General features: G+C 35.8%; 1 protein-coding gene across 4 annotated transcripts in view; it reads right to left on the bottom strand.

Annotated features, from left to right (window-relative positions):
- The window catches only part of MNAT1 (MNAT1 component of CDK activating kinase), a 219,807-nt gene that overhangs the window by 155,825 nt on the left and 37,891 nt on the right, over positions 1-26,091 (bottom strand). For all 4 annotated transcript variants that reach the window (XM_082617441.1, XM_082617439.1, XM_082617440.1 and 1 more), the window contains exons 2-4: positions 16,869-17,021; positions 14,479-14,552; positions 4,363-4,466 (exon numbers count right to left, since the gene is read on the bottom strand). In XM_082617441.1, the coding sequence (XP_082473567.1) occupies positions 4,363-4,466; positions 14,479-14,552; positions 16,869-17,021 (331 nt within the window). The remainder of the gene's footprint in view (positions 1-4,362; positions 4,467-14,478; positions 14,553-16,868; positions 17,022-26,091) is intronic.

Genomic DNA, 26,091 nt, shown 5'->3' with positions numbered 1-26,091 from the left:
TAAAAACACTAATTTGAAAAGATATATGCACCCCAATGTTCATTTATGCATTATTTACAATAGCCAAGATAATGGAAGCAACTTAAGTACCCATCAATAATAGAAGCATGGATAAAAAAAGATGTGAGATATATAGATAGATAGATAGATAGATAGATATATACATATATACAATCAAATATTACTCAGCCATAAAAAAAGAATGAAATCTTGCCATGTGGATTAACCTAGACGGTATTATGCTAAGTTAAATAAGTCAGACAGAGAAAGACAAACACTGTATGATTTCACTTACATTTGGAATCTAAAAAACAAAACCAGTGAACAAAAACAACAAAACAGAAACAGAGTCACAGATACAGAAAACAAACAGGTGGTTGCCAGAGGGGAGGGGGGGATGAGGAATGAGAGAAATAGGTGAGGAAGATCAAGAGGTACAAAATTCCAATTACAAAATAAATAAGTCACTATATATATGAAATATATAGTGTGGGAGAATAGAGTCAACAGGAATGCAGTATCTTTGTATCATGATGGTAACCATACACTCAACATGGTAACTTGACTTATCATGGTGATCATTTTGAAATGTATAGAAATATCGAATCACTATGTTGTGCACCAGGAACTAAAACAATGTTGTAGGTCAATTATACTACAAAAACGAACGAACAAATCACTGAAAAAGAGATCAGATTTGTGATTACCAGAAGCAGGGGCTAGGGGGAGGAGGAATTGGATAAAGGTAGTCGAAAGGTACCAACTTCCAGTTATAAGATTATCTAGGGATGCAATGTGCAACATGATAAATATAATAGACACTGCTGCATATATGCAAGTTCTTAAGAGAGTAAATCCGAAGAGTTCTCAGCATAAGGAAGACATTTTTTTCTTTTATTTTGTATCTATATGAGATGATGGATGTTTACTAAACTTATTGTGATAATCATTTCATGAGATATATAAGTCAAATCATTATGCTGTATACCTTAAATTTACATAGTGCCATATGTCAATTATGTATAGCTCAATAAAACTGGAAGGAAAAAAAAATTCAGTTCTGGAATGCTGAATCACAAATGCCTTTAATGCATCCAGAAAAAAATGTCGATTAACCAATTACAGATATATGGACGTATCACATATAATTCTTGGAGCTCAGGAGGAAAACAATGGGCTGCAGAAACACTTGAGAGTAATCAGTGTAAAGGATTAACTCTTAAAGAGAAGCACCGAGAGGAATCCAAGTGTTTAAGAAACAGAAAGGAAAGAGAAGCCTCTTAGAAGGATGAAAGAAGAAGGTGAGAGCAGCAGGATGAAGAGAATGGAGTGGCCCCACAGAAGTCAAGGAAGAGTTTTGCCATCAAGGGAGAAGCCTGCATTAAATACTGCCCTGCCTACAGACCAAATGACATTCAGACCAACAAAGAGTCTATTGGCTTTGTCAATAAGAAACTGGTAGCCTCAATTTTCTCACTGTATTTAAGTATTTTGAAAATAGAAAGCCTCAATAAATACTGGTTGGCTAGCTAGCTGATTGAATAACTGGGAAAATAGCTATCATTAAAAATCAAACATTGGGGGCACAAAGAAGGTATTGGACTGGGAGAAGGGAAGCAGGCTGAAAGACTAGAAGGTCTCTGTTTTCTCCCTAATGGCACCACCTTACCCAATCAACCTCCCTTACCTTTACCTCCCACTTCTAATCCATCATTAGGACTTGCTATTTCAAACTCAAAACATTTCTCTAATTCATCCCTACCTCTCCATTCCTTGTTTAAGTCACCTCCGAACTCACCTACAAGACTGCAATAACCTCCCATTGGCCTCCTAAACTCCAGGTTTGATCCTCTCAAATTCAACCTCCACAAAAGCAATAAATCTATTCTAATAAGGACAATACTTTATTATCACTTTGCTTAATACCTTTCAATGGCAATCATTAACAGCTAGGTTTCTATAACATTACTCTAAGGAATCCTGGGAATTCCCTAATAAGATGTCTAAGGTACACTACAGAAGAGACTGAGCAGATGGGAATTCAAGCCTATTCGTCCTCCCACTGTTGATTCAACAAATGTATTCAGAGTAAGGTTTCATTTGAAGAAAAGGTTCACCTGCTAAAACATACAAACAACTGGTCAATATAAGCCCAAATTACTTTTCACAATACATAAGGCCTTATGTTATCTAGGCTCTTTCTACTTCAGTTTCAACTCTCTATTGAACTTGGCAATATAGAACTACTTACAATTCTCAGAGCTCTCTGTGATTATCCATGCCGTCTTGCCTTTGCTCATGATTTCTTTCTGCCTGGAATGTCTTTGTGCAGCTTCCCAACCCACCCCCTTCCCGTCTTCTACAACTTGGTAACTTCTACTTGTCCTTCAAAGCTCCATTCAGGCATTATCTCACCTGGAATGCCTTTCCCAACCTTCCTAGAATAGATTAGGTATCCCTCTTCTGTATTCCCATAATAGCAAGCACACAGAACTCTCCATGTGCCTATGTCGTTGTACTGAAATTACCTGGTCCCTACAGAACCAGGGTTCTTATTCATCTTTGTATACTATGTGTTTAGCAGACATTCAACAAATGCTTATTGAACTAAAGTTTTTTCTTTTTTTGCTAAATTGATAGACATTCTATGCAGCAATCTCTGTTGCTCATGAGAATCCAGAAAACAGAAGATAAAAATTAAGCTAATCTTCACTAAGACTCTATTTCAAGATCAGATCACCTTTATTCAGTTTCTCCATGCTCACAATTGATATTAGGTGCCAGCTCCATGAGACAAATAAGATCTCGTTAGCAGACAACTCAGTAATAGTTTCTCTATGTCAGAAATGGGTCATTTCATGTGCCTAATCATGCAAGAGATTGCTTTTTTTTTCCTTTTTGACACAATTCTGATAGTTTTTGGAACAGTAAGACTTCAACTTTCACAAAGACATTAAAGGCAAGTTGCTACCTCAGGTTTGCAAAAAGACATCAGTCGTATAGTCCACACTCCTTGGGCCACTTGAGAACTGTCTCTACCCAATGATACCATAGTTACTGATATATGTTAATTTGCACCATCTTAAAAAATGGTCCTATGTCTGTATTTATGCCAACATCAAATAGTGATAGTAAGTATCACTAATAGATAAAGTGCTCACCACAGAATGACCAATTAATAAATGATAATGAATTACTGACCAAAATCCTTTGTTATAATAGATCCAGGTGCTAAACGTTAATATGAAGAATAAATACAGTCGCTGTAACATGCATTTCATAAAATATAAGTTGATCCTTGTACAACACAGGGGGTTAGGGGCGCTGACCCTTCGCACAATTGAAAATCCGTGTATAATTTATAGTCTGCCCTCCTTATCAGTGGTTCCCTCTGTATCTGCAGTTCTGCATCCAAGGATTCAACCAACCTCGCATTGTGTGCTACTGTAGCATTTACTACTGAAAATAATCCAGGTGTTAAGTGGACCCACGCAGTTCAAACTTGTGTTGTTCAAGGGTCAACTGTATTCAATAACCTATCATTATAAAGTTTTCAGATAATTAGAAATTCCTACTTTAAAATAATATAACCAGCCTAAAATTAGATTATTCTTTCAATGCTCAATATTATTTGCTACTTTAAAATGATAAATGAAAAGAGCACTCACTTGAAAAAAACAACCTTATTAATTTAAACAGAGCTAATGCAACAGGTTACCTGGGCATACCTATTTTGCATGTATCTTCTGATGTACCCAGAGAAGGCTACTGGGCAAAGAGAGTAATTTTTATGGCACACTGATGCTTTCAGAAATGGGACACCTTTATATGGAAGCCAGGCTGGATATGAACGGAATAGAATGTCAATTCCTTGAGAGTTTTATTGCAGGAAAGAAGTGCCTAAATGAAACACTTAAAGACTATAAAAAGGAAGTCCTTCTAAGTACAAGATGAAAATACAAGCTATGTAATCCAAATATATCTATATCATTTTTACCAATGATTACAAATTCCTGATATAGTACCTCAAAAACAATTACCTCTGCTTTCCCCCAAAACTAGAAAGCCAAGTTGTATTGAAGAAATGATAGCTAAATTGTGTAAGTTAATTAAATCCTTGCATGTCTATAATTATTTTTCCTCTATAGGATATATTTTAACAATGCCACCAAAACTGTCTTTGCTATAGTAATGTGTGCCTCGTACCTATATGCCTATATACATATATTAGTATTTCTGGCCTTAATTTCAGCTAAAGTCTTTGTAAATATAACTAGTTTTAGAGAAAGACAGCTTTTTAAAGGATCATGTAGAAGCATTCATCTCTAATACAAAAGAAGAAGAAAATACTTAGCAACCAACCAGCTTTAACTTATTTTTCTGAATGACATCTTTGTTTTCCTTTTGGTATGTCTCCATTTTCTTTTTGGTGTTGTCCAAATCCACATTGTTGGTCAAGTTGAAAACTGCATCAGAAAAGAAACACTGACATGAAATATAGTTTCAATATAAATCTTGAGAAGATAATAAAAACCAAATATCCATCACAGTGATTTCTTAATTCATCAGGTTGACAGTCTTTACAGCTTAAGAAACTAGCTCTAGTTCAGCAACTATGTTTTCTGAACCAAATATAAGGAGAGACTGTCAGACTATCACACAGACTATCTAAAGATCTGAATCACCTCAAAACACCTAAGATACGTGCTTGCCATAATCACATTGGATTTGATTTTTATAGTGCCCATTTTAACTTTAAAAGTATAAAAAAGATTGCTTAATTTTTTAAATGAAAAGAGTAAGTCTGGGATCTACTATACTGGTCAGAATCAATACTGAAAAGAATCTATGTGCCAGAAACAGAAAAATCATCCAAAGGAATAAAAAAAATTATCAAACTAGAACAGGTTTTATTCTGATCCTCAACATGGCTAGACACAAGCTTGAATCATTTACCATATAGTCTAGATCTGGGAAAGTATGAAATACATGAGTCGAAACTTAACAGGGAAGGTAAAGGAAAATCTGGCAGCAAAACTTAAGACTGAAATAATTTAGTAAGAGAAGCCACTAAGAAATGTTCAGATAGGTGATAAACTTTCAGTGACTTAGAACCATCTTTTTATAATTCCAACTCAAAATAATTTTAATTATAAATGCCTTACTCCCTTCTAAGTTTACATATGTAAATAAAAAGGTTATTATAATACTCTGAACCAAAAAAACTATTTTAGTATATATAAATTCATATTTTGAAGTACTGCCCCACTGCCCTACGCCTTTCAGTGTTTGTTATCAGCCCGTCTAAAGACGGATCATCATCGTTGTCTCTCCTGTTCCATAATTCAATCCAGAGTTCCCTTGGATTCCTCATAATCTTTGTGCATCCATTATTAGCCCTTCTATCCCTTCTCCAATTACTTACCACTGCTTCCTCCAGCTTGACCTATAAACAGGTTTGATCTACCCTAAATAACTCTGCTTTACTCCATGTTTCTACAGATTCCTTCCCCATCTCACTCTTTCATTTAACTAATAACCATCTCAAATAGTTCCTAGATTTTTGCATTAGGTCTGCAAGAGTTGAAAAGTAATATTGGAAGCCCAACAGAGGGTTATCTGTTTTGTTGAGTAAGGCCATTAAACATACTCAAAAGACCAATCTGATCCATAATTTAATTTTTATCTCTTCAAAGGACGAACTTATTTCAGAACATCAATTTATCATAATCATTGTTGAAAATCCAGGCTTATTTAAGTATGTAGAAAAAAAAGAAGTAATTCTCAATTCTATTACATGCAATTTTAAAACTCTGGGAGAAGTGAGAGAAAATGAGAAACAACAGCCCTCTAGCTATTGCTCCAGCTTTTTTATCACAAAGTAGAAAAGAAAATAATAATGGTGGTAAACCAGGGAATCTGTCTAGGATGCAACATAGGGCATTCCTTATAAATCACACCTTGGCCCCAACACAAAATAGTCAGAGAAAGAAGCTCCCAACTAGCAACAGCCCTCAGAAAGGCAACTGTGATCCATTCTGATTCCACAATCCTTGCCAACCACTCACAATTTACTCCTTGTATTTAACAGCCATCCACTGAGCCACCAAATCCAAAAATCTTTCACAACCTCTACCACCCTCAACATCTATGCCCACTTAACAATTTTGATCACTTTTTTTTCCTCAGCACGTCCTTCCCGTGACTAATTTGTTAATATGTTCTCCTGATCTTCTTCCTACTACTCCAACTACCCATTCTTGTTTCCATCTCTGCCTCATCTTGCTCTCTAGGTACACTGCATGATTCTGACTTTTGCCCTCTTTCCTCCCTCTGTGTTCCTTGTGTAATCTCATAACTTGCCACAGTTTCAAGCAAAGAAATGCCAGGAAAAGCTGATACCATCTCAAAGTACAATTTAGAAAACCCAGCACATAAACATCTCCAAATTTACTTCTCCTTGTAAATACTTTACCTGTTAATGATATGACTATCATGCTAAGACACCAGGATTTAACATCTCATTCATGTGACCCACTGTCCTTTGCACTCCATAAGCACCAGCTGCAAAATACTACAGATTCTACCACCAAAATCTCTTTAAAACTGCCCTTATTTTCAATGTACCCTGCCAGTACTCCAAGCCAGGATCTTATTTCTCCCTGGATAATTTAATCTCTGACTTAACTTCCTGTCTCCAGAATCTTTGCATCTTTCCCTATTCCCTAACCCCATCCACAGTATACAATGTTGTCAGACTAATATTTCTGAAGCACACCTCAAATCACCTTCCACCTCCACCATCCTATAGTCCTCTCTCATCCTGTCTGCCTTCCCCCTTTTACTAGGGGAAAAAAAAAAAAAAAACAAAAAACACTTTTAGAATTAAGAGCCCTTCCTAATTTGGCTATAACTACTTTTATCTCCCCTCAATAAAGACCTATCTTGAAACTAGACAGGTGTGCATTTCCCAAATGTTCCCCACATTTCCTGCTCCAGTTCCTTTGATCATACCATTGCCCAGAATGCCTGATCCCCCTTTCTTATTTTTGAAAATATACCCAATCTTCAAATGTCTATCCAAATACTGTCTTTTCCATGAAGTTCTCCCCGGTTCCCCTAACTAGAAATAACTTCCTTCTCTTATAAATGTGGAAAAATTATTCATAGCTCATATAAAAATCTCTTTCTACTTTACATGATATGTATACACATACACAGCATTCTTTACTTTGCACTTCATCATATTTTCTATAATCTTTGTATCATCACTTCTCCATTCACAATGCCTTGAAAACAATCCAGTCTTAACTCTTACATTACTTTTCCCTCTCTGCTTTGAGAGTTTTGCAGATTCCTCAGAGCCTCTTCAAGAACCAAGGGAAAGAGAGATTGAGCAATCCAACCAAAGTAGTTTTCCTTCATTTGTTTTCTTGAAGTGATCTCCTTCTCAAAACTCTGCTTGATGTAAAACAACTATACCCCAATTTAAAAAAAAAAAAAAAAAAAACCTCTGCTTGAACATTATACTCTATAGCACGTGTACGTGGGCACGCGCATGTGTATCTATGAAACATCTCAAAGATCTATAAAACACATATGATAGGCACTACATCTAGCATTTGACCTAATTATATCACTTAATCCTCCTGATAATCTTATGAGATATGTGAGGTACTACTGTCATTTACACTTTACAGATAAGGTTTAAAGATATTAAATAACTACGTCCAAGGTATAGTAAATGTTGGAACCAGGATTTTAACCTAGGCTGATTCCAAAGCCTGAACCTTTTTTTAAAATTTCTATTGGAGTATAGTTGATTCACAATGTTGTGTTCCAAAGCGTGAACTTTTGTCTACAATGCTAGTTTTATTGCTTCTCTCTATGCCTGAAGACCACTGCTAGCCCAGTTCAGCTATTTCTCTGCATCTGTACAGGCCACACTTTCCTATTTCCATACCTGTGAGCAAACTGCTCCCACAGGGCCCATCTTAGTACCAGCCTCAACCCAGAGCAACTGTGAATATCTGTATCTGGCCACCCTTCTATATCCAGCTTAATCAGCAGCTCTTCCTCATAACTCACTTTGCAGGTGCAAATCCTCTCCATTCTCCATTCCTGAATGCTATAACTCACTTTGCAGTTAGAAATCCCCTACATCTCTCCACCCCTGAATGCTCACAACAGATTACCTAATATCATTCTGGTGGTATTTATCCACTTTCTACCCTGTATAACTATTTTCAATGTACCTATCTATTTGACCTAATAGAGTGGTCCTTGAGGGCAGATTCTAGGACTGATTCAGCTTTATCACTCCCGGCATTTAAATAAAAAACCGTCACTATACACCCATTAGAATGGGCAAAAAACAACACATGATGACACCAAATGCTGTCAAGGATGTGGAGCAACAGGAACTCTCATACACTGCAGTGGGAATGCAAAATGGTCCAGCACTTTGGAAAACAGTCTGATAGTTTCTTACAAAATTAAAGATACTCTTATCATACAATCCAGCAACTGCCCTCCTTGGTATTTATCAAAAGGAGTTAAAAACTATGTCTACACAAAAGCCTGCATACGAATGTTTACAGCAGCTTTATTCATAATTGCCAAAACATGGAAGCAATCAAGATGTCCTTCAGTAGTTTGAAAAGATAAATAAACTATAATACATCCAGACAATGGGAAATTATTCAGCACCAAATAATAACAGTAATAATAATAAGCTATAAAACCATGAAAAGACATGGAGGAACCTTAAATGCATATTACTATGAGAAAGAAAACAATTTGATAAGGCTACATACTGTACTATATGACACTCTGGAAAAGGCAAAAATACGGAGACAGTAAAAAAATCAGTGGTTGCCAGGGATTCGGGGGAAGGAGGGACAAACAGGCAGAACACAGAGGAATTTCTGGGTAGCAAAACTATTCTGTACAATACTATAATGGTGGATACATGCCATTATACAGTTATCCAAACCCATAAAATGTACAACACCAAGAGTAAACCCTAATGTAAACTATGGACTTAGGAGATAACGATATGTCAATGTAGGTTCATTGACTGTAACAAATTTACCACTCTACTGGGGTATGTTGATAGTGAGGGAGGTCTGTGGATGTGTGGCACAAGGGGTATACAGGAACTCTCTGTACGTTCCATTTAATTTTGCCGTGAATCTAAAACTGCTCTAAAAAACAAAGTCTATTTAAAAAACAACAGGAACTTCTCATCTGGTAAGAGGTCAAGAAATGCTTGTTGAATTATTACAAGAGGAAAAAAATAAATAAACCAGTGTTGGGGGTCAGGGAATGGATGAAATAGGTAAAGCTGATTAAGAGGTACAAACTGCCTACTTAAAGTAAATCGTAAGTCACAGGAATGTAATGTACATAGGGAATATAGTCAATAATACTGTAACTACTTTCTATAGTGATGGATGAGAACCGGTCTTATTGCGGTGATCATTTCATAATGCATAAAATTATCGAATCACTATGTTGTACACCTGAAACTAAGACAATATTGCATGTTAATTATAACTCAATAAGAAACTAAAATAAAAAATAAATCAATGCTAATATTTATAATTATCTTTATAAATAGATTTAATTTAAATGAGCTTTATAATTACAGAACTAAATTATACAGAATGGCAAAGTAAGCAGATGCGAAACTACAGGAAAAAATAATCTTTGTTTCTTATGGTATGAATCTACTGACAAGTAAAGGTAATCAAGTTGATATCCTATGTTGAACTCTACTAGAACGTTTACAGCAGTTTAAGAAAAAAATATTACAATTTATCAGCAAGCTAGACATTGTACTAATTTAAACTTCCCATTAAATAGAACCTAGAAACAGTAAAGTTAAATTCTAAGTGAAAACTGTCTGTTTATAGACAATTTCTTTCTTTTATGCTTATTAAAAACTTTATGAATTCTAATGAAACTAAAGTAACTAATTTATTTCATTTTTTAATTGAAAAAGCAAAGGTAACAGCAATATAATAGATACAAATTGTAATCATAAGTAATACAAATTTCTTCCTTTAAAAAAAAGAAAAAAAACATAAAAGTGGATTACAATTCTGAAAAATTTTCAGAAGCAGCAAGTCTCATTCATGCCACAATGAATCAGGTTGGTATAATAGCCTTGAAGAAAAAGGAACAATTTTCCGTAACAATCATTTGGCCCTTTATCTATCTGGTTACTGGTTTAGCTCAGAGGTTGACCTGCCTTTAGTCAAGTATTAAAAGCCAACAAAAAACCTATTGTATTTTCTGAAAGATTTAATGTTATTTGAGTACAATTCTGAAGTCTTTTTGACATCCAGAATTTATAATTAAAGCCTTTAGGACTTTCTCACCCTTTTAAAATAAGCATACCCTGAACCAAAAGAATGTTTATTATGAAACTAAGGACAAACCTTTGAGATAATCCCTGAGGCCAAAAGGAACAAGAATTTTTATGTTTAGATTGTCATAACCACAGAAAAGAGCCTATTATTAATGCTATAAGAAAGTTCATCTTCATGTGTGCCCCCTCTACTGTAATTTTTATGCCATTATTCAAAATTCTACTACTTTAAAATTTTTATATTCATGATATTCAAAGGATTCATAATGAAATTTATATAACAAAATGACCAATCCCCAATTTATAAATCCTCAAACACTGAGTCCTTAGCCACCCTACCAACTCTATTCCTTTCACTCTAACCATCTTCAGTATCACCCTCCTACCTTCCTTCCTTCCTTCCAAACTTCTTTAAGATCCTTCAAAATATAGCTCCAACCTACTTTTTTCTCTCATCTCCCACTATTCTACCAATCTGCATCCCATGTTCTAGACTCAGACTACTAACTATTCTCTGAGACTACTAAGCACTTTCATGGGCTCTGAGAGAGGAAAACCCATATTCAAAATCTGGCTCCATTATTTACTAGCAATGTGATCTTCAGCACAATACTTAAACTCTCTGTGCCCCCTCTCCATATGCAAAACAGGGATTAAAATGCCTGTCTCAAGAGTTGTGAAAATTATACTTTTGATTAACACAGAGATAGCCAATACAGATACCACAAACATCCAACTAATCACCTTTAAAAGGAATAAGACACAAAGTAAACAGGTACTGAAACAAGATTTTAAAAGGAAGTTTAAAAAAAAAGAGAAAGTTTTATTTATACCATAACAATCAGAACAATGACACATAACTAAGTGGTGCAGTCACACCCTAACAAAATTTAAGAGGGCTAAAACTGGTCTTACCCTCATTTCCATACTCTCTACCCAACAAAACAAAACAATGGAAAATAATGCCAGTTCTCCCACTTTTATTTTCTAGATTAACACCAGCAACTGCTCAAGGTCAGAATACTGCAATTCATCCTTGCCTGCTCTTTCTAACCTCACTTCCTACACGAAATTAGTCACTCGAATATTCTAGTTCTAAAACATCCCTTTTATCTACCTCCCTCAGTTACTGCCTACTCTAAGCACTCATTATTTCTCACCCAAATTGCTGCTACAGCCCCTAAAAAATGGTTTCCCAGCCTCGAGTATCTCCTGTCAATATTTCACATCACTATCACAGTATTCGGCTGGCTGTCTACTGGCCATAGAATGAAGTCTTAACCCTTACAGTCTAGCTTACAAAGCCCTCATTAACCCAGGTCCAATCTGTTTTTCAAACCTCATTTCTAGTCATTCCCCATGTCTACCTACCTATAACAGATTACTTGCTACATTACCCAACATGCTCAACACCTTTATATCTCTGTGACTTTGTCTTTTGCTACGAATGTTCTTCCATCCTCCTTCTACCAGGTAAACTACTATTCATCTTTTAAGATCGAACTCAAATGTGTTCAAACTTTACCTCTATTTCCTAATGCTGAATTAACTGTTTTGCTATCTATATTCCTGAAACACTTTATAAATAAATGCCTACCCTGCTTTCACATTAAATTATAATTATCTCCCCCTTTAGAGTATGAACTTACTGAACACAAAGATCATATATCCTCAGCAAGTAAATAGTTCACTTAGAACAATTACTATTTGTTGAATTGAGCTAAAGTTCAGAAAATAAACTATAAGTCCATGAAGCGAGGTCCCAAACTTCATCAATATTTTCAAATGCAGGAGAACTGCTCTTTGTCCAACATGATCAGGATCAGTAGTTGATTACTTAGAAAAGTCTGTTAAAGAAGGGAAGCATACATACACTCTCCTTAAACACTTTAACTTAAAGCATATGCAGTAAGTGTATAGTCATTCTCTAATGTAATAACACACACTCAAGGTACAGTTTTTAATGGGAATTGTGCTTCCTTCTTGTATAAACCATACCTGTCATTTATACTGCTCAGTTTCCATCTTTTTAAAATGGACCAAGGACCTGAGAACTAGAATCCTTCTAGAGGTTTGTAATTTTTTCCCAATCTTATAAACTACTTAATTAAATTAATTACAATAACAAGTACAACTGGCATAAGAAGGTTTGGTTACCAGTACAACCAACTCAATATATAATTGAACTGGTGAGAGAAATATAGAGGTACAGAAATCTTCTAATGGACAAGATTCATCATGCATTCATTACGCTTTGATCATCAGTCAGTACATGTTACAGAAGGACTGGGAAATACCAGTTACTCCAATGAGCCAATTAAGCGGAGTTTTGTTAAGAGAGCGTCAACATAATGCAACTAAAGATAGTCCTTTGTGAATATATCAATACATAATAGCAGAATCAGTTTCAAATTAAATGCTCTGAGCCAGCTTCCTTATCTGGTAAAGAAAAAATGGCATATTGTAAGCCCTAATATCTGGACTTGCTCTTACCTGTAAATCCTAGCTCCCACTTCTGGACATGATTTTACCTATGGGCCCTCAGGTTGTTCATATCTTCAAACTTCATAGCAAAAAACATGTATTTCTTAAAATCATGGCTCAACTAAAACCTTGTTCCAGAATCAAGATCCCATCTTCCCCACCTTCTTGGTCCATCAGTTTCTTTTAATTATCCTACCTGCCTGCTTGGACTTGTGACCATGTATTCAACTTGCTCTGTGACATCTATAATCTCCTTTTCCTTTATTGCCTGACCAGACTTCTGAATAACAACACGGCCTTCAGAATAAATGTAAGCTGACTGTCTTCTGGCTTGGTGTCCAACTGCCTGTCCTAAACCAAATATCTAAGTATAGTCAGATTTCTACATACCTGCACACTTGCCCATTCTTGCAGATTTGTTTTCAGTTTATCTTCTCAGTCTATATCCTAACTTTTCTACTCTGTCTTAGCACTCCCAATTCTACCATCTTTTCAGCTAAAGTTCATAGCCATTCATGGTTGCTAAGACTACATACAAAGTACAATGAATACAATTAGAATAAAAAAGCAATAGCTCCAAGGCACTAAAAGATCCCAGAAAAAGCCTAAATTATGTCTGTACATGCTACTTGCTATGATATAATAAATGAACTTAGATATTTTAGAAAAGTTTCAATAACAGGTGAAACAAAAGATTTTCTGGGTTTTTCTTAGTTAATAAAGAAATTAAAGGAACTAGAATACTTCATTCCTCAGGAATTTGAATTTTCTAAATATTTACCATATATAAATATTTTAAAGAATGATAAATTTTATTATAATCATATTTTAAATACGAAATAATGTGAGTATAGCTTGGCTATCAGGTTTGAGAGAAGAATAAAAAGATAACTGTTTAATTCTCTTAGTCTTGTTCTAATTTTCATAGTCTCTAATTTTTGTATTATTTCCAAACCTATGGTAATATTATGGCAAGTTTTTAAAAAACAACATTAATTATTTTAATTGATGTATAACAAATTCAGACTTTTTAACATCTGTGAAATCTTATTTAAAAAACAGAAACAATACTTTCTTTTGATGAAAGCTTCTTTTTGACTAATCACAATAGAAAGAATAAGCACGGGGCTTCCCTGGTGGCGCAGTGGTTGAGAGTCTGCCTGCCGATGCACAGGACACGGGTTCGTGCCCCGGTCCGGGAAGATCCCACATGCCGTGGAGTGGCTGGGCCCATGAACCATGGCCGCTGAGCCTGCGCGTCCGGAGACTGTGCTCCGCAACGGAAGAGGCCACAACAGTGAGAGGCCCGCGTAACGCAAAAAAAAAAAAAAAAAGAATAAGCACGAAGATTACTCTAACTTCAGATTCTAGAATAACAATGAATAATAGAATGTCACTTCAACAGTCAACTGTTTCAAAGTATTTTCAAATTACTGCATGCACAGAAGCATAAATGATGATAAACAACATATGGCTTTAGTCACCATGGATACAGTTCATGGAAACCCTATTTCTTAAAAAACTGAATATTTTTTTTCTTTCTAAAAGAAAGAATCTTCTTTCTAAAAGATAAAAGCACACAGGTTAGCACACCAAAAGTACAAGCATTAAAAACATACCAATTTCTTCCACTTCTTCCAGGAAATCATTATATTCTCTTAGACTAGGAAAGTCTTCTTCCCTTTTATTGTATCTTTAAGAGAAGAAAAAAATGAACATATTCCATATCATTTGCTTTCAGTATTAACTAACTGGTTTGTTTGATCTTACTAATTCATACATGATACATAAAAAAGGACTGCTTATGGCGTAAAACAGTTTTCTTGACACCAGGTTTGTAACTACAGCAAGAATGTTGTTCTTAAATTCTTATGACTACAGAGGAGTAGAATCAGGAGAGAATGGTACAACATGTAAAATCCTAAGACTTAAGGGAAAAATAAAGAAATTAGGACACTGAAGAAATGGGAAATGAGCTTAAACAAGGTCTATCATTGGAATTATGATATTGCTTACTTCTAATAAATAGAGTCACTAATTTCCAGAAAGCTAAAATTAATTAAAAAGACACCTTCCTGGGACTTCCCTTGTGGCACAGTGGTTAAGAATCCACCTGCCAATTCAGGGGACATGGGTTCAATCCCTGCTCCAGGAAGATCCCACATGCCACAGAGCAACTGAGCCCATGTACCACAACTACTGAGCCCACGAGCCCATGCTCTGCAACAAGGGAAGCCACTGCAATGAGAAGCCCGTGCACCACAAAGAAGAGTAATCCCCACTCGCCGCAACTAGAGAAAGCCTGAGTGCAGCAACAAAGACCCAACACAGCCAAAAATAAATAAATAAATTTTAAAAAATAAAATAAACAAATAAAATGTTTCTCTAAAAAATAAAAATAAATAAATAAATAAATAAAAAGACACCTGCCTGTTTTTCATGACAGTTACAGTCTAAAGGATGCTAGATCAAGAAAATCTATAAATATTGTAAGTGTGCCTGTGAAGAATTAGGAAACGAGAGGGCTTAATGAAAAAGATAAGAATCTAAGAGAGACTATCTCCCATAAGCAATCCAAAAACTAAAAGAGTAGCTTGGGGTATTGATAAAGTAACACTTTATCTAGTAAAGTACCTAGAAAGATGCCACTAAAACATTGGTGACCAAGGTTGAAATGTAGACCACCTAGATAGATAGATATTAATTCTTTAAACCTAAAAACCAATAAAACTAACATACTATTGTAAAGCAATTATACTCCAATAAAGATGTTTAAAAAAAAAAGAACAAAAAATAAATAAATAAAAAACAATAAAGTGGCTTATAACAAAAGTACAGATAAAATGAAATCCAAAACTATTAACAAAGAGTAAAAAACTAAATCATAAGTGAAAAAGAATATTAGAAATATTTATGTACTCACATACACACAGAGAGATCTATCAAAATAAATTGTAGCTAATGCTGATTTTTCTCTAATAGCTTTCAATCTCAACTTAAATGTTACCTCCTCAGGCCTTACCTTACATCACTGACTCACAACAACATTCAGTCCCTAACTTCATAGCATTTTTCTCAATGTATAATCACATATTTGTTTTGTTTGCCTGTTTTACTGTCTATGTCTATGCTATCCAAGCCACTGTACTGTAAGCCTTTCGAGGGCCTAATATGTATAACACTGTTCGAACAGAGTAGGTACTCAGTATATATTTAGTAATTAAATTTAAGAATAAATAAAGCAAATAAATTGTGAAGCCATCAATTTGGAGGATTTACGCTTCTCTGGGAGTTCCCCGATGGCCTAGTAGTTAGGATTCTGGGCTTTCACTGCTGTGGTCTGGGTTCCATCCCTGGTAGGGAACTGAGATCCTGCAAGCCACATGGAGTGGCCAAAAAAATTTTTTTTAATTTTTTAATAAAAAAGATTTACACTTCTCTAACAAAGATTAGATAATTAGGGACTTCCCTGGTGGTCCAGTGGTAAAGAATCCACCTTCCAATGCAGGGGACAGCAGTTCAATCCCTGGTAGGGGAACTAAGATCCCACATGCGGTGGGACAACTAAGCCCGCATGCCACAACTACGCCCACATGCCACAACTACTGAGCTCGCACACCTCATCTAGAGAGAGCCTGCGTTCCGCAAACTACAGAGCCAATGCGCTCAGGAGCCTGCATGCCACAACTGAAGAAGAGAAAACCCAGATGCCACAACTAGAGAGAAGCCCACACGCCACAACGAAGAGCCTGCGGGACGCAACAAAAGATCCCACATGCCCCAACTAAGACCTGACGCAGACAAATTTAAAAAAAGATTAGATAATTAATATTACTGAGCTCTCTAAGACCTTAATAAATTTTTTAACATTGAACAATTACATAGATGAATTTATACTTATTCACTTGCCAAACTGTCCACATTTCTACAAGTAAATAATTATATCAGTTACAGAAATAATTGTTAAAGTCCTCTTTGTGAACTGAATCATTCAAACATTAACACTTACATCTTTAGCACTTTTTTCCGAATCTCAACTTCCTTGTCAACAGTAGGATCTTCAAAGAGTTGTACCCTGAAGTTGCTCTTTCTAAGTGGAGTGCCACACTCAGGACAGTTTCCAGCTCCTCTCACAAAGAGTAAATCCACGCAACTTTCACACCTGTAAGGAGAAAAAATATAACTTTTAAGCTAGTATTCAAATCGGCAACAACTCTGTATATAGTTTGCCTTTGTTTTGGTGTTCCTTTGTTTGGGGGGGGTGCTGCAGGGGGCCAGGAAAATTAATCATTGCTACTTAAACTCTTATTAAAAACCTTTGGGAAAAAAGTTCATTTTCATTTGGAGCCTACTTCAGACATAGGTGTCCCAAGGGTTACCAGTTTAGTTTTACAAATTAAACAAATATACAAGTTTTTAAAAATTGATTTGGGACCTGGGAGGACTCAGATAGCAGGACAGGGGGAAGTCAAAGAGGCACGTAAAAGAGCAGTCTAGGGTCAACTCCACTCTCAGTCCAGTATCACCCTTAGACCTGGCAGGGGCCTGCACTTTAGAGAACCCTGCATATCATAATCACTAAAACAAAAACTTTTTTTCCCCTTTCAGCCTTTGTAAGGAAGTTTTTTAAAGTTCTGTTAGCAATTGAGTAAGTGGCAGTTACTCAAAAGGGAGAGGTGCTAGCTGAAGGAGGCCCCCAGGCCAGAGGATAAAGAACTGAGAGTGACCTAGTATATGTGGAGAAGAGAAAATCACCACAGCTTCTGCCCTGAGAAATCCTAGAAAGAGTGGCTACTTATAAAATCTTTAATCAGTTAAACCTGGCTGTCCTAAATTCACCAAAGTGATTGCCCAGGCAAGCCAAGTTTCCCAAATACCTCCATCCCTTCTTTCCTCCCTTCTTGGGTAGTACAATTTGGGGAAGAACTTAGAACTTCCTGGAAGTCTTGAGATGGAAAAGAAAGGAGCTGGCAAGGTTAATGAGATTCCTGCGAATTAAGATTCCTGCGAATTGACAGTATCAGTTCATATACTGTTTTAGATGGGTCCAGGCACCACCCAATCATCCCTGCCCCGCCCTGCCCTAGCAGATCCATGCTAGTAATCGGACTAGCAAGTGGAAAGGCTGACCAGAAGAAAGTAGCTGCTTTAGCCTGTGGGTCTTAAAGATTCAAGTTCCTGGGAACTCAGGATGCAGCGTTGGAACTAAGGCTGCACTAAAGATGTAGCTTGATTCATACTTTCAAACATTTAAACATTTTGGTATGTAGTCCTCCAGCTGTAATATTGCCCAACTCCATATGTTAGGGCCATACCAACCCTAATCACTCCTTTCTTAGCACTATTTGAAATTATTTATTTCTTTATGTGTTGATTTTCTGTAACCTCCACTAGAATGGAGGGCCGGAATTTGGACTATTATTATTCTAAACACATCACATCACAAAAAAAAAAAAAAAAAAAAAAGACAAATTCTAATAAATAAGGGAAAAGTTGATTTCTTCCAAATATGTAGTTGACTTATGGAATAAGCTAAATGAGAAGAATGATACAGATAAATAAGAATATTTAAGGTTAGTTATCAGTAAAATACTAACATTGACCTTTGCATATTTCTATCTTAAAGTAGAGGAGAAAAAAATCCATCAAAAAATAGAGGCAAAAAATCCCTAAGAGGGAGAACAGAGATCATAGTTGACATTATTCAAGATCAACAAAACCCCAGAAAATTCATTTGGGATTGGGAAGATTGGGAGTGGTACATTTTGCCTAATCTTTGTGGTTGGAGGAAATTAAATCCAACTAGAGAAGTTGAAAATGAGCACACTTTAGAACTACACTGACTAAAGATAGTTATAGGCAAGGAGCCATCTGAAATACTCAAAACCATCGAGCCATTATATAGAATATTCTATATTTCAAGGTCTTGGAGAGTAGACTCAGTCAATAATTCAGTTAACAAGGTAATACACTTTAATATTTCTAAAAGTCATATTGTAATCTCAGACATATAATTTGTTACCACCGTCAGTTCTGCATCTCCACTTTTCAAAAATCTACCTTAAATCATAAGGATTTCAACAGTATTAAGGTTTTCTTTTAATAATTTATTTTCCCATACTTTTCCCTTTCTGATTTTAATTGCTAAAAGAACAAATAATTCTTTTTTTAAAGCTCAAATGTAGAAGTATATAGAGAAAAACCTCAAAGTTCTACTTCATTCTGTTCTACATCTCACTTCCCACATGTAACATACAACTGTTAAGTTCCATGTTTACAGGGCCAGATCTTTTTCTACATACTTACAATATACGTATTTACAGATTATATACATGAAAACTAGTCATATAAAAAAAGAACAGAAGAAAAAGTTCCTTATTGCTAGTTCACTTCATCTGGCAGCAGAGCAACCAAAAGAGCAGTATGTGGGCAATCTTCTGCCTCCAAGAGTGCTAGGAACTTTTTCAAACAAAATCTTATATTCTGCAGAACATAGGAAAATTTTCTGAAAAAGCCCAAATCCTCAGTTATTACCCATTCCCAAAGATATTTTTATGGTTTTCTTTTGTTTTTAAAAACCAGAATGGTTCCTGCCCTCTTTTCTCTCTGAACGACTTATTTTTAGATTTTATTTTCTTCTCTCAAGAATATTTAACTGCTTATATTCCTCTGTCAAGATTTTTAATCAGCTTGTTTCTTCTTTTTCCAGGGGTAACAAGTCAATTAAAAATCTTGACAAAGACTAGATACAAAAAAACCTACAGCTAACCTCATACTTAATGGTGAGAAACTGGAAGTTTTCCAACTAAAATCAGGTACAAAGCAAGACTGTCTCCTCCTCTCACTCTCTCCTACTGTCACTACTCCTTTTCAACATGATACTGGAAGTCTTTGCTAATGCAGTAAGACAAGAAAAGGAAATAAAAGATATACAGATTGGAAAGGAAGACACAGAGCTCTCTTTGTTTACAGATGACATGATTGTCTTTGTTAAACATCCAAAAGAATCAACCAAAAAACTTCTAGAACTAATAAGTGATTATAGCAAAGTTGCAGGATACAATATACAAAAAGTCTACTGCTTTCCTATGTACCAACAATGAACAAGTGTAATTTGAAATTAAAAACACAATACCATTTATGTTAGCTCCCCAAAATTTGAACGTTTAAGTATAAATCTAACAAAATATGTACAAGATATTGTACAAAATATGTACAAATGAGAAAAACTACAAAACTCCTATGAACAAAATCAAAAAAGAATTAAATAAATGGAGAGATATTCCATATTCATGGACAGAAAGAGTTCATGGAAAGGAAGACTCAATATTTTGAGTTGTCAATTTTTACCATCTTGATCTATAGATTCAATGCAATTCCAATCAAATTGCCAGGAAGTTACTGTATGGACATCAACGAACTGATTCTAAAGTTTATATTAAAAGGCAAAAGACCAGAATAGGTACCATAATGTCGAAGGAGAAAAACAAAGTTGGAAAACTGATGCTACCTGACTTCAAGATTTACTACACGGCTTCCCTGGTGGCGCAGTGGTTGAGAGTCCACCTGCCGATGCAGGGGACACAGGTTCGAGTCTTGGTCCAGGAAGATCCCACATGCCGCGGAGCAACTAGGCCCACGGGCCACAACTACCGAAGCCCACGCCCCTAGAGCCCCGTGCTCTGCAACAAGAGAAGCAAACGCAATGAGGCCTGTGCACTGCCTGAAGAGTAGCCCCCGCTCACCGCAACTAGAGAAAACCCATGCACAGCAACGAAGACCCAACACAGCCAAAAATAAATAAAATAAATAAATTAAAACAAAAAAAAACTGTATGACTTTGGGTATGGCGATGACTTTATAGATACAACACCAAAGGCATGATCCAAGAAAGATATCACTGATAAGCTGGATTTTTTTTCAATTAAAAATTTCAGCTCTGCTAAAGATGACGTCAAGAGAAAAAAAACACCTGATAAAGGACTGTTATCTAAAATATACGGGGGAGAAAACCTCTTAAAAAATGGGCCGGGCTTCCCTGGTGGCGCAGTGGTTGGGGGTCCGCCTGCCGATGCAGGGGATGTGGGTTCGTGCCCCGGTCTGGGAGGATCCCACATGCCACGGAGCGGCTGGGCCCGTGAGCCATGGCCACTGAGCCTGCGAGTCCAGAGCCTGTGCTCTGCAACAGGAGAGGCCACAACAGTGAGAGGCCCGCGTACCACAAAATAAAAAATAAATAAATTAAATAAATTTTAAAAAAAATGGGCCAAAGACCTTAACAGACAACTCACCAAAGAAGACACAGGTACACCTCATTTTACTGAGCTCTGCTTTATTTCACTTTGCAGATATTGTGGTTTTTACTAACTGAAGGTTTGTGGCAACTGCATTGTCAGATGATAGTTAACATTTTCTAGTAATAGAGTATTTTTTAATTAAGGTATGTACTTTTTCTTAGACATAATGCTATTGCACACTTAACAGACTACAGTGCAGTGTAAACATAACTTTTATATGCACACTGGGAAACCAAAAAATTATTGACTCATTTTATTGCAATATTCACTTTATTGCAGTGGTCTGGCACTGAACCCACAATATCTCCAAGGTATGCCTGTATACAGATAGCAAATAAACACATGAAAAGATGTTCCACATAACACGGCATCAGGGAAATGCAAGTTAAAACAATGAGGTATACACTACACTCCTATTAAAATGGCCAAAATGCAATATACTGACAACACCAAATGCTTACAAAGATGTGGAGCAACAGGAACTCTCAGACATTGCTGGGGGGAATGCAAAATGGTACAGTCACTTTGGAAGACAGTTTGATGGTTCTTTATGAAACACAGCATGCTCTTACCATACAATCCAGCAATTATGCTCCTTGGTATTTAACCAAAGAAGTTGAAAACTACATCCACACAAATACCTGCACAGATGTTTATAGAATCTTTGTTCATAATTGCCAAAACTTGGACACAACCAAGATGTCCTTCAACAGGTAAATGGATACATAAACTGTGGTATATCCAGACAACAGAATATTATTCAGCACTAAAAACAAATGAACTATGAAGCCATGAAAAGACATGAAAGAAGCTTAACTGCATATTACTAAGTGAAAGAAAACAATCTGAAAAGCCTACATAGTATAAGATTCCAACTATATGATCTTAGAAAAGGCAAAATTACAGAGACAATATACCTGATCTTAGCCGAAAGGCCGAGAAGGGATTACGGAGACGATAAAAAGATCAGGGGTTGTGGTGGACGGAGGGAGGAATAGGCAGAGCACAGAGGAATTTTAGAGCAGTGAAAGTACTCTGTCTGATATTATAATGATGGATATGTCATTATACTTCTGTCCAAACCCATAGAATGTACAACACCAAGAGTGAATCCTAAAGTAAACTATGGACTTTGGGTGATAATGATGTGTCAATATAGGTTCATCCTTGGTATTAAGAAAAAAACAAAAAAAAGGACAATTCTGGTGAACGATGTTGATAATGGGTAAACGAGAAATCTCTGTACCTTCCTCTCAATTTTGTTGTAAATCTAAACCTGCTCAAAAAAATTAAGTCTATAAAAAATAATAATGTTGTCATTTTTTGTTTTTAAAAGCAAAGTACATCAACGTTTGCTCAATGTTTATTAACATTTTCAATTCGTCATTTTAACTATCCAATAAACACTAAGGAAAATCAATTAATAAAATAATAGACAAGCTTGAGACTTGTTCCCCAGATTGTTTTAAAAGCTAAGTGTTCAACTGCCTTACCCATAAAAGCAATAATAATCCCTAAATTAACTCTCTTCCAGAAATGTTACTCAAATGAGAGGACATATGTGAAACCACTGTGAAAAACTACCTACACGTCCTAAGATCATGCCATGGAAGTTTTTATTCTAGAATGCACTTCCTTAAATGATAAATCCTGCATTTACCACGTAAAAGGTAGTTTTCTTACCAAAGACAACTCTTTAACTCTAGAATACACTTTTTTAAAATTAATTTTTATTGGAGTATAGTTGCTTTACAATGTTGTGTTAGCTTCTGCTGTACAGCAAAGTGAATCAGCTATACATATACATATATCCCCTCTTTTTTGGATTTCCTTCCCATTTAGGTCACCACAGAGCACTGAGTAGAGTTCCCTGTGCTATACAGTAGGTTCTCATTAGTCATCTATTTTATACATAGTAGTGTATATATATCAATCCCAATCTTCCAATTCATCCCATCCTCCTTCCCCCCTCCCCCATATCCATAGATCCATTCTCTATAGAATACACTTCTTTAAAAAGATAAAGCTACCACTGACCACATAAAAATTACTTACTGAAGTGATTTACTAAAGATATGATGATATAATTAAACCTCACATTGGTAATCATAAGACCTAGGTTGCCATCCCAGCTTTGTCTCTTACAATATGAGGAACTATGAGGAAGTCAAATTCTAATTTATATCTAAGGTTTCTTCCCACTTGGATAATTCTAGATACCTTGGGGTGTTACACAAGTTGTTAATTTTTTTTCCAAATAAGAATATATTTTCTCTCAATATAACTGATGTTTATCAGTTTAAATTTTCCATATCACCTATACTTACAAACTTTATATATGGTACAGACTTACCCTTAATGCTCTAATTCAATCAAGAATATTATAACCACAGGAATTCTCCAGTGTTCCAGTGGTTAGGACTCAGCGCTTTCACTGCCAAGGGCCCAGGTTCAATTCCTGGTTGAGGAGCTAAGATCCTACAAGCCATGTGGCATGACCAAAGGAAAAAAAAAGAATATTATAGCCTATGATATTATATTTAGGGATGTGATATAGAAGGCTCTATGACAGATGGGATTAGCAACACAAAGTATAAGAAGACACAGACCCCCAGGATCTCTTCAAAAGTTTCTATAATATGGTAATTTTGCCCAGAAAAAATATACCATTTTCAGCATTTGAAAAAAATGGTACAATACTTTTAGAAGCACATATAGTTAAACATATATACATACAAGCACATACATGTATGCACAAAAATATATACAGGTATGCAGAGCAAGAGAGGGTCCTTTAGAAGAAAAAAGACATTTTGCTAAGAACTTTGTTTCTCAATCTTACTATGCTGATAATATATTCTTTTGAATTTGTACCAACATAATGCTATTTTAACAAATTATGAGTATGATACTACTTTGAATGCATACAACTGTTCTTCTAAAAAGCTTAAAAATCTATACAAAGACCATGATTAAAAAATAAAGGCTGAGTTAGATATTATTTTCCCCTTTCCACAGGGAGTAAAACAAAATGACCTGTCAAAGGTCATAGTTTAAGTACAGGCTATAAATCTATGTCGCCTAATTTCTGGGCATTTCTGGGCATCTTTCTACCAATTGAATGTTCCAGATCTGGCCAAACCCAACAGATTCAGATCCAGGAAATCTCACAGCATTATCCGTGATGCTAGAGTATCCAAACCATCATATAACTACTTAGTATTAGAAGGTTTAGATCCATTTGGCAGTGAATTATAAGGTTTATGTTACCCTATGGCAAGATGAAGGGTCCATAAAACAAAGGGACAAGGTTGTGTCTGCTAAGTGTCAAAACAGTAGTAGATTCACTCCTTGAGCAGCTGAGAGGGACTAGAGCACCATTAAGGGCACAAATTCTGGAGCCATTTTGCCTCCTTCTCTTCAGTCATTTGTTAGGCCAGCAACCCTAGACAAATTATTAACCATCACTGTGCCTCAACTTCCTTGTGAAAAAGAAAAATAGTATCTTCCAGGGGTTGAGGTGTAGGGAGGTAGAGATCTGCCTCACAGAGTTGATGAGATTTGTATCAGCTAATTTCAGTTAAAATGTTTAGAAATACACCAGGCATATAGTATGCTCTCAATAAACATTAGCTATTACAACTAGTACTTAATGCAAAGAAGAACTAATAAGGACCAGAGTTCAAAGGAGGCAGTGTCAAGGATCAGCTGGAGAAGGACTCAGAAAACAGGCTGAACAGCGTTGGGCCTTGAAGAATTTGATGGCTTTGAAGTACAAAAGAAGAATGACATTCCAGGCAGAAATCACAGCAAGAACAATGGTGTAAATACTCACAATTTATACATGGAACAATAAACAGAACACTTTGGGGAAAAAAAATAATGTAAGGATGTAAAGCAGTCCTTCTCACCCTTTCCCATCAAAGTACTCTTAAATGGCAGAGAAAAATGTACCACCTGGAAGACTGGGGACATAGTCTCAAATGGTCTCCCCATAAGGTCAACATTTCTTCAAATTATGATGTTTTATCTTAAAAATTCATAAAAACTCAATTTGACTCCACAATACAATCCTATTTATTGTCATTGAAAGATGTCTTCAAATAATTCCCAGTTATTCAATTACTCAAAAATTTTTTCATATTCTCTAGGTAAAACTGACATTCCAAAAAGATACCTATATATTTACGTACCACCAACATACCAAGCACACTGCAAGGACCAAATATACTTCAGTTAAAGAAACATAGAGGGGAATTCCCTGGTGGTCAGTGGTTAGGACTCCAAGCTTTCACTGCCAAGGGACCGGGTGCAATCCCTGGTCAGGGAAATAAGATCCCACAAGCCACACAGCACACCCTCCCCCTCCCACAAAAAGCAGCATAGAGGATAACAAAAATAATAATAATACATCCATCCATGGGAACCTTACAAAGGAAAGAAGTAGCAAATTAATGTGGAAAGGAATGACTACTCAATAAATGGTTAGGACACCACTGGCTTTCTAGATGAAGGGGGAAAAAAACTAGATCCTTATTTCTCACACTATCAACAAAAAGAAATTCCATATGAATAAATGATCTAAACATAAAAGAAAAAAACTTTAAACTGAAGAGATTATAGGAGAAATTATGACATCAGGGCAGGGATTTCTTAAAAGTGACTAAAACACTTTAAACCATGTAAAGAAGATTGATAAATTTCATTTTATCAAAATTAAAAGCTTTTATGGGAGGCTGGGGGACACAATACGGCTTACACACTCACTACAGACTAGGAAATTACTTTTTCATCATACATAAAAAATAATATTCAGACTATATAAAAAGGTTCTACAAATCAGTAACACAGTGCTATAGAAAAATGAGTGGATTATGTGAACAAGCAAATTGCACCATGCAAATTCACTTGCTTCTTAGAGTTAAGTTCACCCTA

The sequence above is a fragment of the Mesoplodon mirus genome, assembly GCF_964341445.2.
Source record: "Mesoplodon mirus genome assembly, chromosome: 4".
Classification (NCBI taxonomy): domain Eukaryota; kingdom Metazoa; phylum Chordata; class Mammalia; order Artiodactyla; family Ziphiidae; genus Mesoplodon; species Mesoplodon mirus.
Note: the sequence above shows the minus strand (reverse complement) of the source record. Positions and strands in the feature narration are given on the sequence as shown.